Source organism: Myotis brandtii, unplaced genomic scaffold (assembly GCF_000412655.1).
Source record: "Myotis brandtii unplaced genomic scaffold, ASM41265v1 scaffold165, whole genome shotgun sequence".
NCBI classification, from domain to species: Eukaryota; Metazoa; Chordata; class Mammalia; order Chiroptera; family Vespertilionidae; genus Myotis; species Myotis brandtii.
This window is the reverse complement of record NW_005356042.1, coordinates 13,132,647-13,144,943: the sequence shown is the minus strand read 5'-3', so window position 1 is coordinate 13,144,943 and position 12,297 is coordinate 13,132,647. Positions and strand designations below refer to the sequence as shown.

The 12,297-nt window shown below is 45.3% G+C and overlaps 1 protein-coding gene across 1 annotated transcript in view; it reads left to right on the top strand.

Moving 5' to 3' along the window:
• The first annotated feature begins 6,840 nt into the window (after positions 1-6,840).
• WWOX (WW domain containing oxidoreductase) overlaps positions 6,841-12,297 on the top strand; it is a 935,251-nt gene continuing 929,794 nt past the window's right edge. Inside the window, exon 1 of the mRNA XM_005862598.2 lies at positions 6,841-7,213. Within this exon, the coding sequence (XP_005862660.1) occupies positions 7,107-7,213 (107 nt within the window). The 5' untranslated portion in view covers positions 6,841-7,106. The remainder of the gene's footprint in view (positions 7,214-12,297) is intronic.

Genomic DNA, 12,297 nt, shown 5'->3' with positions numbered 1-12,297 from the left:
TACAGGCATTCAGCATCCATTACACTGCCTCCAGCTGCATACGAGGGCTATTTTTAGTGGAATTGGAGATGTAGAAAGCATCAGGGATGAAGAGAAGGGCAAAGATAAAAAGATTAGGAAAACATTTTTAAAAAGAGGAGATTTGGAACTTAAAGAGAAAGGAAATAAGTTATCCTTGTGTTTTCAGCTGAAGAAATGGGGGTCTAGGTTAAGATTGTTACCCCAGCACCCACTGGGACTAGGAGGTGAAATGAAGGTCCCAGTGCAGTTCTGTCAGACTGTAGAATCCATGCACCCTCATTGTCCCCATCTCTCCCTCTCTCTCTCTCTCTCTCTCTCTCTCTCTCTCTCTCTCTCACACACACACACACACACACACACACATACACACAGAGCAGTGAGGAGCAGATCTAGTCCCTCTCTCTGGTTTTTATTTTAAGAATTCAATCATGATTCCATGTACCAAGCCCATGAGGAAATCAGATGGCAGAGGAATGACTTTTGGGGGTATGATTCATTTTATTTCTGCTAGGTCAACAAAATGTGCTTTGTTGCCTAAAGGAACTAAATCAGGCTGGTTAAATAACCCTGTTAACTATAAATATTCTCTTGATTTATGAAAAAATAAATGTGCGTTGATTTAGATTAGTGCAGTTACAAAATATATACATGGCATGGGTCCTTTCGTTTCAATTTGCATTTCAGTGTGGCCTTTAGATGTGAGCACCAGATTAAGTATTTGAAATAATGGCAAGAATAATAATGATAATGAGAGAGATACAATAATGATGACTGTTTATTGAGTGCCTGACTTGTGTTGGGCATTTTACTGGGAACTTTCTATCCATTATACTGCTTAATTTTCTCAAAAATAGTATGAGGGCACACTTCTGAATTGGGGAGTACTTTGTAAATTATATAATTGTCTAACCATTATGCTGTACACCTGAAACCAATATAAAATATTGAATGTCAACTCTAACAGAAAAAAAATAATAGCTAGCTTTGTGCCTGGCACTGTGCTGACATTTTGTGGTTCCCCACCCGCTTCTGGAACATTTACATGAATATGTTTGACAGAATCTGGGGTGAATCTTGGGCTCCAGGGCTTGGAGTCCTTGGAAAAATTCATTTGCAAGAAAGTGACAGCTGAGGATCAGAGTGACATCTTGGAAACTTTGGTTGCCCAAATAAGACACTCTAAACAAGTGATAGGAGACTTTAAACCAAGCATATCAAACTTGCGGCCCGGGATCTGCATGCTGCCTACAACAAATATTTTTGCAGCCCAGCCAATATAACAGTATGTAAGAAACATTTTAGTAAAAATTTTGTAACTTAATTTTTATAATATCATGTTATACATAATCCTATATAATAAAAGCCTAATATACAAATCGACCAAACGGCGGAACAACCGGTGGAATGACCGGTCACTATGACGCACACTGACCACCAGGGGGCAGACGCTCAACATAGGAGCTGCTCCCAGCCAGCAAGCCTAAGGCTGGCCAAGACGGGTGCCAGGGGAGCCTCCCCTACCCCCCTGATTGCCCTGCCGGTTGCCCCACAGATTGGCCCTGATCACCGGCCAGGCCTAGGGACCCTACCCGTGCATGAATTTTGTGCACCGGGCCTCTAGTTATTAATAACGAACTACAATGTTCGCTAATGACTAATTACTATAATTGTGTTGCATTCATTTCCCTTATGCGCAGGCGCACCATTTCTCTCCAATAATATTAGCAGCAAATATTTTAGCAGCCGATTGCCACATCATTAGTCTTGTACTGACTTGTTTGGTGTTGCAATAGGAAATATTTCGCTTTCGGAGAACAAGAAAAATAGGTTTATTTGCATTATGCTTATTAATTTGTGCAGTATTCAGTGTCTGGTAAGTTAATATTCAAGAAAAAATATTAATTTTTATTAAAATGTTCTATTATTTTATGTTAACGCTTACTCATTTATTTCAGTTCTTTGTATTCAGCATGTCTCTATCGAAATAAACATGTTTTTATGCAAGTTGAAACTTTGTTTTTTGTGGCCCCACATAAACTTAAACCTTGTTTATTTGGCCCGTGTTAGCCTTTGAGTTTGACATGCTTGCTTTAAACAGCATGGACTCCTCACCGCAATTTTTAACTGACTGGGGGCAACAAGACTGCCGCCTGGAGGGTGATTCTTCTCTCTATAGGGCAGAACATAACCTGGAGTGAAGTTAGTCTGGAAAAGAATTTTGTGAATGTTGGCAAGTTAACAATTATACACTAAAGCTACACTGAGGCCTTTAAATATAAATTAAACAGATGACATTTCCAAACTTAAGTGTCTGATTTCCAGAAGTCACTGCAGTGGATGTGATGAGTTCATCAGGTGAGAGTGCCTCCTTGTGGCCCATGGGAAAATGAGCATAACTGTTTAGTCCTGGGGACTTTAAGACAAAATCACTCTCTCCTAATGCTTCAAGGATTCGGGTTCTCTCTCTTTAAAGCAGACATGGCAGAAGGCTGTTACATCTAGGTGTGTGTATGAGGAGGGTAATATGAGTATTATTTGTACCGTCCTCAACTTTTCTGGATGATTGAAATATATCTTTCATAGAAAACTTGTTGAAAAAAAATTAGATTGTCAAAAATAAATAAAAGTAGAGCAGGTGTAATCATATAGAAAATAGAAGTACTTTAAGTGGAATATATTTAGCTTTATGAAAAATTCACTTCTTTTACCTTATTTTTCTCACTTTCCCATGGAAGAGTGAAAACCCCTGGGCATCCACTTGAGGATCAGCAGTGGAAACCCCCTTTTCTGGAAAGGCAGCCGACGGGGCATTTGGTTGAAAAGATGAGTTTTGGGGGCAGTACCCTTGTTTGGATTCCAATTCCAGCTCCTGCTGGCTCTTCCTTGCTAAGTGACCTTGGACAAATTACTTAAATTCCTTGTGCTCTAGTTTCGTCATCTGTAAAAATTGGGTTGATAATAATGAAATAGATAACGTGAAATGACTTGGCCACTGTCACACACATTAGCTGAGTTTGGTTCCGATGGTAAATTATAGGAAACCCTCCCCTGTCTCTCCATAACTATAGATCTTGGTTCAAACTTCTCTTAGAAGGCCCAAATCCATAGCTCTTTGCGTATCTGTTGGTCTTATCGTAATTGACTGATACTTAGATACAGGGGTGTTTCATTTTTCTTGATTTTTCTCAGAGACATAGCATAATTTTATTTTCACTTATTGTGTGTTAGAGCGAATAAGTGAAATGCAAACACAGCTTCCTATGTGAGGTCACACTGACGGGGGAGGGTTTTCCCTAAGAATGCTGCTCAATATCCTTCCTTATTGGTTACCTCCCATGAGACGTTTATCAGAAGAGCCAAGAAGCTTCCCAGGTCTCCTTAGCATAGTGAGTTTGGCAGCAAAACACATGGCTTAATTTCCCAAGAAACGGTGACTTAAGTTAAAATAGGTTTTGCAGAATTGTTGGGGTATTTGTGTGTCTCATTGGGAGGGAGATGACCATCATTGTGGTAATGATAATGAACTAAAGAAAAATTCCTCTAAAACTTGTGCCCACCCCATGACAAAGGCCAGGTTGCTTTCAGCAAAAACTGATCAACCTTATGTTCATCACTTGTCAGTTGTTGCAGAAGTGATCAACCAAAAAGAAAAGGCAGTTTAAGCGTAGAAATCCTTGTCAAGAATTAGACTTTAGTCTTGTAAAAGCATGGGCAGAGAGGGCCATCTGGTGTGCAGTTGTATAACCACACAGTGAATTTCTTTTTTTTAGCCTCCTCACCAGTAATCCATGTGATTCAATTCACTTTACAAGAACAAATCATTTTTTAGTCTTCTTAGAGGTACATGTTAAAGATCTCAGCTCATTCCCAAACTTAAGGCTCCTCAAACCCCATAATAATCTTACAAGTTAAACAGGGCTTGTCCTCTGATAGATCCTTATAAGACCAATGTCAAAGTCATGTATAAGTTAAAGTCCCAGGGGCACAGAAACTATGAGTAAATAGAGGAAGCCAGGGAGAGGGGGAGCAAGAGACCATGAAATCCACAAGAATATAATAATAAAAACAACAATAACGGCCTGTCCTTGGGTCCCTCAGGCCCTTATTACATTTTAATTTAGCTTATGTGCACCCTGATGGAAAACTTTTGAATGAGTCTCTGTTGCTTTCAGTCAAATCAGCATGAGTTAAACAGTATCAGTTTGTGCGAACTCAAAAGGCATAAATCTTAAAATCTGACATGCCCACTCTCACAAGTCCCCGAATGCCTACATGCCTGATTTCTTTAACCTTCTGATAGAGGCCACAGGCAAGGTGTAGGAAGAGAGGAATCAAATGAGGTTATTACAACCATGTGGGACCATTATTGGTGTCTCTGGGCCACCCAGCCAGACTTCTGTCAGTTCATGTCTCTCATCTGATGAACTAGGAATTGGAGTGGCAGGTGCTCTCAGACAAGGCTAGAGAACTTAGCAATCAGAACCTTCAGTGTCTGAGTACCACCTATGAATCTCTGGCCAAAAATGGGCTTTTCAATGTTTTAAATAAATCTCAGCACTTGATTTACGAGTTAGTAATTTCCTGACTAATTGTCAGTGTAGATAAGTGGTTCTCAACAGGGGGAACAATTGTCAATGTTTGGAGACATTTTTGGTTGTTACAGCTGTGGGAAGGGAGACATACTGGTATCTAGTGAGTAGAGGCCAGGGATGCTGCTAAATGTCCTCCAATGCACAGGAAAGTGCAACAAAGATTTACCTGACCCTACATGTCACTAGTGCTGAGGTTTGAGACTCCGGTGCCATGGCAGGAGAAGCAGAGACGGAATGGTTAAAGTGGTGGGAAGAGCAGAGGGTTGGCCCAAAAGTTGAGAATTCTACCAAGAGGACCACTACCCAGTCTGGGGAAGATACCATACTCTGACCCTACCTTTGTGCCAAGTCACAGGCAACAGGTGCTTGTGGAGGCTCTGGTGAGGGTAACTCAAGATAAAAATCTAAGCAGTCAATCCTTGAAAAACTAAGCAAAGGCAGAGGTACTGATTAGAGACACTGAAGCTAATCAGTTTGACTCCATTCACTCCCCCCCTCCTTACCATTAGGAGACTTTGTCACCTAATTTCCTATTCATATCTACCAAAGGAATAAATTGGCTTGGGTGACAGGGGCAAGGGGTTAAATTGGGGTGAGCAAAAGAGCAGCAATTTAATGGTAGCTTACTTAAATGCACGCGTATTTGGAAAGAGTGATGTTTCCGTAGGTCTGAGATGAGATAAAGGGTCCGTTAAAATGAAAACATGCTTTCATTAAGTTAGCTTTTGTTTTTTTCAAAGTAAAGCGAGCCTCTCCTCTAAAGAGCATGCAAATCGAGAATCACAAAGAATATCAGTTTTAGGACTTGAAGAAAACTAAAAGCAACACTGATCACCACCCCCTCCTTTAAAATAGGTAGTTCTTTTGAAGGAGGCTTGCATTCTTCTGCTGATTCTACTGGCCAGAGAAATCATGGTCAGTAGATTTCCTTGTAATGCTGGGCTATGTAGCAAGTTCCAAGGAGAAAATGTTCTGGAAAATGCCTTGGGTGAGGTCAAGTTGAAGATATACTTCTGGTTTTTGACATAGGACATTAGAGGATACTTATAGGTGCGCTCCAAGAGGACTTCAGAACATCCACTTTGTAAATTTGAAATTTTGTTTCAAATTAGGTTTATAGAAGGCCAAACCTAAGGGATCACATTCATTCATTCATTCATTCATTCATTCATTCATTCATTCATTCATTCATTCATTCATTCATTTGTCTATTCATTTCATTTAATAAACCTGTTGATCTAGGCTCTATCCACTGAGCCAAACCGGTTTCGGCTAGAGGATACTTATAGGTGCGCTCCAAGAGGACTTGAGAACATCGACTTTGTAAATTTGAAATTTTGTTTCAAATTAGGTTTATAGAAGGCCAAACCTAAGGGATCACATTCATTCATTCATTCATTTGTCTATTCATTTCATTTAATAAACCTGTTGATCTAGGCCAGGAGTGGGGAACCTTTTTTCTGCCAAGGGCCATTTGGATATTTATAACATAAATTCCCAACCATACAAAATTATCAACTTAAAAATTAGCCTGCTATATTTGGTCAAACATTTAATTTACTCACCCTAATGAATTGACAGGGCCAGACCAAATGATTTCCCCAGCCTTATACTGCCCCCAGGCCTGAGGTTCCCCACTCCTGGTCTAGGCATTTTACTAGCTGCTAGTGATAGAAGCATAAAATGTGGTGCTCTATTAGTTTAGTCAGGCTTATGCAGATAAATAAATAATTCTTAAAAGTTAGCCCTTTATTATCAACAGAACCATGCTCTGGCTGTAAGAGTTCTCTGCAAGACTGGTTAATCAGATGAGTGAATGTGCATTTTTAACGGTCTCCAAGTTTTATAATATTGTGTTTACAGGCACAAATAAGTTTGTGAATCAGCCTGGGTGATGGAAAACGCTGGAAGCTTTCTGAGCAGGAACGTTCACGCTCTCTAACGTCCTCAAACAAGAACAGGCGAGACTCCATAATATCAGCATTGAGCCACCCTTTCTTTCTGCTCCACTGTAGTCTGGCTGGTCCTGAACTACATTTCCCAGGATGCCCACTTGCAAGAGCACCTGTAGGATTGGTCAGAATAATGCGTACGTGTTACGGGTCGCCTAGCAACGTGCGAAGTCCTGGGCCCTGATTGGATGTCCTCACCCCTTCCCTGTGGCCGGGGTGATAACGAGGCTCAGCTCCATTTCCACAGTCCTAGAGCGTCACCAGATTTTACTTCCAGCTGAGCGGCAGTGCCATCTCCTCGGCACTTTTACTACCGTTCTTCTCAGGCTCCGCCCCTTTTACCCTGGCAGCAGAGTAAATTCCGGAAACTGGATTACAGCTACCGAATCGATTGAGCGGCTCTGGGCGGCGTAGTACGCAGGCGCGAGCGTTTGGGTCTGGACGCGCGCGGTGCTCGGTTGAAGCGGGAGTGAGTTTCTGGGCGCGAGTCCTGGTAGCGGGCGGCTGATTGCACGGGGGACCCAGCGCCGCCTCTGCCGCCATGGCAGCCCTGCGCTATGCGGGCCTGGACGACACGGACAGCGAGGACGAGTTGCCCCTGGGCTGGGAGCAGAGAACCACCAAGGACGGCTGGGTGTACTATGCCAAGTAAGAGGGCTGCAGGGGAGCCGCCGGGAGGCCGCCAGGCCTGGGACGCACCTGCCGTGGGACGCACCTGGGACCTGACGGCCTCACGGGCCCCGGACGCGGCTGCCCTCGAACCCCGCCTGCGCGGGGTGGGGAATGGCCTGCGTTCCAGCTTGGTGAGGTCGGGCGAAGTGGCAGTGACATTGAGGAGCGTCCAGGCTCCTGAGAAGGGACCCTCCTCTCTCTGGGGCCTGGGTCGAGCCGTGGTCACCTGGGGGCGGCTAGGCGCGCCCTCTGCTGCTCAGGAAGCAGCGCTGCACAGTGCAGTGAGAGCAAACCGGCCTTATCAACCCCTTTCCCCCCCAAAATCAGAAAGAATAATAAAAAAAATGCAGGTGTCCGTCTCTCTCCTCGGGTCTGGGGTGGGGACCTAGGAGTATGTGTTTTTAACAACTGTCCTACTGTAATCTGTGTATATGTGTATACACATGTGTATACATATGTTTATGCACATATACTATAGCTAATATAGCTTCATTATAGTTTCACGGGAAAGTTTTAGAAACACTGGCAGAGCCTTTCTCCCTACACTTACTGTATGTACGACCTTGGGCCATTGACAGAACTCTCAGTCACAGTGTTCTCATCTGTAAAATGGGTTTATATGAGAGTTTTAGTTCAGGCAATGTGCAAAAAGCATTTAGCTCAGGTTCAGTAAGTATGCTATGCTCCGTAAACGTTAGTGTTTCAGCACCTCCTGAGGCCTGAAATTACAACAACCTGGGGACTGTCATAAGTACAGATTTCAGGTCTTCACAGAGACCCTCAGGCACCTCAGGTAGCAGACACCTAACGTGGGGAATCTTTTTTTTTTTTTTTTTTTAAGCTTTCCAGGTGAACAGAGACCCTCAGGCACCTCAGGTAGCAGACACCTAATGTGGGGAATCTTTTTTTTTTTTTTTTAAGCTTTCCAGGTGCGTCAGACTATGACTTGGCTTTTAAATCAGTGTTTTTCAACATCTGGTAAACTTAATGATATCTTTTACTTGGTTTCACCTCCAGAGATTCTCATTTGATTGGTTTTCCTCTCCTCCCCATTGGTATGTTGTATAATCTTCCCCAATGAGTCTAATCTACCCAATATTACGAACCAACAGCAAAATAAGACCTTGCTGAGTTCATTCAAGATTCATTGGGATCTTACATGCCAGTCGTTTTGCTGGGCCCTGGTTATCCTGAGATAAATGAAATCCAGTTGTCACCCTTAATGAGTGCCCAGTCTTACAGGGTAGAGTGACAGTGAGGTAGTCCTGGTGCATTGTGTGTAGTGAGCAGCAGTCTGTCGAACAGCAGGCATGTATGGGTAGAAGGGCACCCTAGGTGAGATGACCTGGTAGAGTTGGCACCTGAGCTGTGCTTTAGAGCGCAGGTAGAAGTGGGCTGGTGGAGGGGGCAGGCGGGCAGCCCAGGTTGAGGAGACAAAATAGAGCCCCTGCATGGTCTGTGTGGTGATGTAGGAACGAGCAGATCCAGGCAGAGGAGGAAAGGCCTGGCTTATGGAGGCCCTTTTTTGCCCCGTGGAGGAGCTGGGCCTCTGTTGTCAGGACCCAGGGGCCCACTGAGGGATTGGAGCCAGAGAGGGACGCCGGGGTTGTGTCTTCAGAAAGATGATTCCTGCTCTGGAGAACTGAAGGGACAGTTTAGCAGCAGGGAGTCACTAGGCTGCTGCAGGGCTCCAGGCAGCTCCTGAACGGGCACTTGCTGTTCCGTGTGCCTTTTCCTGAAGGGCCCTTTCATCCCTCAGAGCTCAGCTTAATGCACTGCCCAAGGCCCCTTCTGCTTTTGCCCCACCCGGTACAAGCCTCCCAGCACCTTGATCTCTGCCTCCTGGCACTTAGCCTTGTCCATAGTTGTTTCATTCCTGCTCTTTCCTGATGGCTCTGTCTCCCTCCCTAGGCTGTAAACTTCCCGAGGGCAGGGGCTTTTTCTGGTTTACCTCTGTATCCTCAGCGCTCAGCACTGTGAAATAGATCCACGGGGAAGGAATAAATTAACTGTGTACTGAAGGTTTACCGTGGGCCTCTGTGGGGAGGTGGTGGAGTAGGCCCTGGGATTGAAAGGATGCACACAACCGCTTCCTGCTTTCGGGACCCTCCTGCTCTTCTGTGGGGCCTGACCTTGTCCTGGCCACTTACCCCAGGCTCCTGGCTTCCCTTCTGGTTTGCCTGGAGCCTGGTGTTAGGTCTGCAGGTTCCCCAGCGTATGCTCACCCTTCCTTGTCCCCTTGCCACTGTCTCTATGTTGGGTGGCCTTCCCCACTTGCTTCCTTCCTACATGGCATCCAGTGTCTGGACACGGGGCTCTTCTTTCATGAAATAAGATCTGTACGTGCCAGCCAGCTCCTCTGAGAGCTTCCGGGAGCCCATGGCCAGGGGCCTCAGGGAACACCTGTGTGTTCTCTGAAAGCCACCCCCTAGCCTCCACCATTGTTTCAGGTCTCCCACTGGCCTGCCTGGCCCCGATGTTTACACTGACTGGTGACAAGGCATGGCTGTCTCCCAGCTGGGGGCACCTCTTCCCAGTCCTCTGTTCCTTGGCTCTCAGAGCTGAAGGATGTCTCGGACCAATCCTAACCCTGGATTCCCAGCAGTCCCCTTGATCTCTCCTGACCTGCAAGCATCCTGGCTCTTCTTTCCCCTCTGAACTCTGGGTCACTTGTCTTTCTCTTGGGGTTTGGGGACCTTCACTAATGGGCTAATGGAAGACTGCCCTTCAGGTAGTTCCTGTTCCCCAACTGTCTTCCTCCCATTGCAACAGGGCCATGCCCCAGGACAGGCTGTAGCCCAGCGAAAGCGGTGTCTTGTGGAGTCCCCTTTCGGCCTTGCCCTCGTCTGTTATGTGCTTTTGTTGGCTCCTGTGCTTCCCCACATGCCCATGGTGCACTCATGGACCTCAAGGCAAGTCTGTCATATGGCTCCAGGGCCACCAGTCAGGGCTCCCAGGGAGGGGCTGTTTGCACCACCAGAGAGAGCTGACAGGCCTTCTCCTCTGCCTCTGCCTGAACCAGGAGATGGGGACAGACGGGTGAGGTCTCAGTGTAGGGGCAGCCACCTAGACCTCCCTGGGTGGCCTACCCAATCCCCCTATTCTTCTGATGCCCTCTTGGCAGCCAGCCTAGCCCCATGGGGAGATGGGTCCCTCCCCCAGGGCTGGCTCTCCTCACAGGCAGCCCTGGGTCTCCCAGTGAACTTAACCTGCTTTAAAACAACAACAACAAAAACCTTAGAAGAGCATACTTGAAAGTGAAATCTATGCAATATAGCATGAATTTAATTTTGATCCCTTTGGCTTAAATAAAGATCACTGTTAATTATCTTTTTAAATGACAAAAAGCTTAATGAAAGAAAAATAAAAGAGGGCTTCTGTTTAAGGGAGAATAAGATAACACTGGGAACATGTGTCATAGTTTTTTGTGCATTAAAAGGTCACTTTAGGTTATAGTTAAAAAGAACACTTTAATTTTTATATGTAAGTATTAAGTTAATATAATACTTCTATGTGAAAGGTATGGCTCTTAGGTCTTCACACATTAACCCATTCAGTTCTCTTTAACCCCAAGAAGTGGGTGCTGCTATTATCCTCATTTTACTGAGGCACAGGAAGGCTAAATAACCTCCCAGGGCACGTGGCTGGTGCATGGGAGAGCCAGAACACATGGGCATCAGGCTCTGGAATCCTCACAACCACATTACACTGTCTTCACCTCAGCTAGGCCCCGGTCCTCCCACGGGTCACTGTGCCCTGCAGGGACGGTTGGCAATGTCTGGAGACAGTTTATGTTTTCACAGTCACTGGGAGGGGTATATTGGCAGCTAGTGGGTGGAGACCAGGGAAGCTGCTAATCATCCCACAATGCACAGGACGGCCCCCACAGCAAAGAACCATCCAGCCCGTGTGGCCGGAGTGTGAGCGTAAGAAGCCCTGGCTTAGGCATTTTCTGTCAAAGTGGAGAACATGGCATGACAGTGTTTGTTTATTTTATTAAAAAAAAATATTTCTCAGGATAAAAGAAAACAGTGTTCTGAGTGAGTGTTTCACCTTCTTGGGAAAGCATTTATTCATTCCACATGCTTACATTTGAGCACCTACTATCGGCCAGGTGCAGGGCTAGGTGTCTGAGGGTTCATCTGGATGCTACAGAGTGTCAGCATTCCACTCCCGAGGGCAGGTGTTTTGGAGCTGGGTTCCAGGCTCATTTGACACGCGCCTTTGGGATGACAAGTACTTTTAATGTCAGACAAAGGAAAATGTGACCCCATCTGTAAATTTCCCCGAAGAAGCAGGAGCCAGGCAAAGCCAAGAGCAGGAAATTTTATATTGTTGCCAGTGTTTGGTTTTTATCTGATTGGTGTTTCCTTAGTTTGCAAGAAGCAGGGGTCCTGTCAGCGAGGGGCCGGTTATCCTTCTCAGGGAGTCCGGGCTTCCACTTTTGCAAGTAGGATTTGATGGTGGTCATGCACAGACAAGGAGGAGTTGGTCCTTCATACTGATATCTTTTGCTTGTACAGTAGATTGATCAGTCGCCAATCACTGTTGCAGCTCTGGTGTCTCCTTGACATGAGTGTGTGGCCAGGGAGACTGGCTGACTAGATGCAGGTGGCACAGGAGCTCAGGTCTGCCTCTGAGTCCAGTGACCCTGCACTGGCCACGCCGATTTTATACAAACAGCTCAGAGGCAGCAGTTCCTGAAAAGACCTTGCTTTTGACGTGTAAAATTTTACAGCAAGTTTATGCTCTCCATACTTAATTCTCTTTCAAATAAGTGATAGAGAAGGAATATTCAAATTTTATCATCTAGAGGTCCTCGATTAAATATTTTCTCCTTTGGCAGGGGGATGTGAACTTAGGAAATCATCCTCCCCTTTGATTCACTCTTGAAACATCCAGCTGTTTCCCTGATGAAGTAATTTTATGTTTTTCTTCACACTTTATCGCCTGCTGACAGGTGTCTAGTCCAGCCGTGGGCAAACTACGGCCCTCGGGCCGGATCCGGCCCGTTTGAAATGAATAAAACTAAAAAAAAAAAAAAAACGAAACCTTTTTTT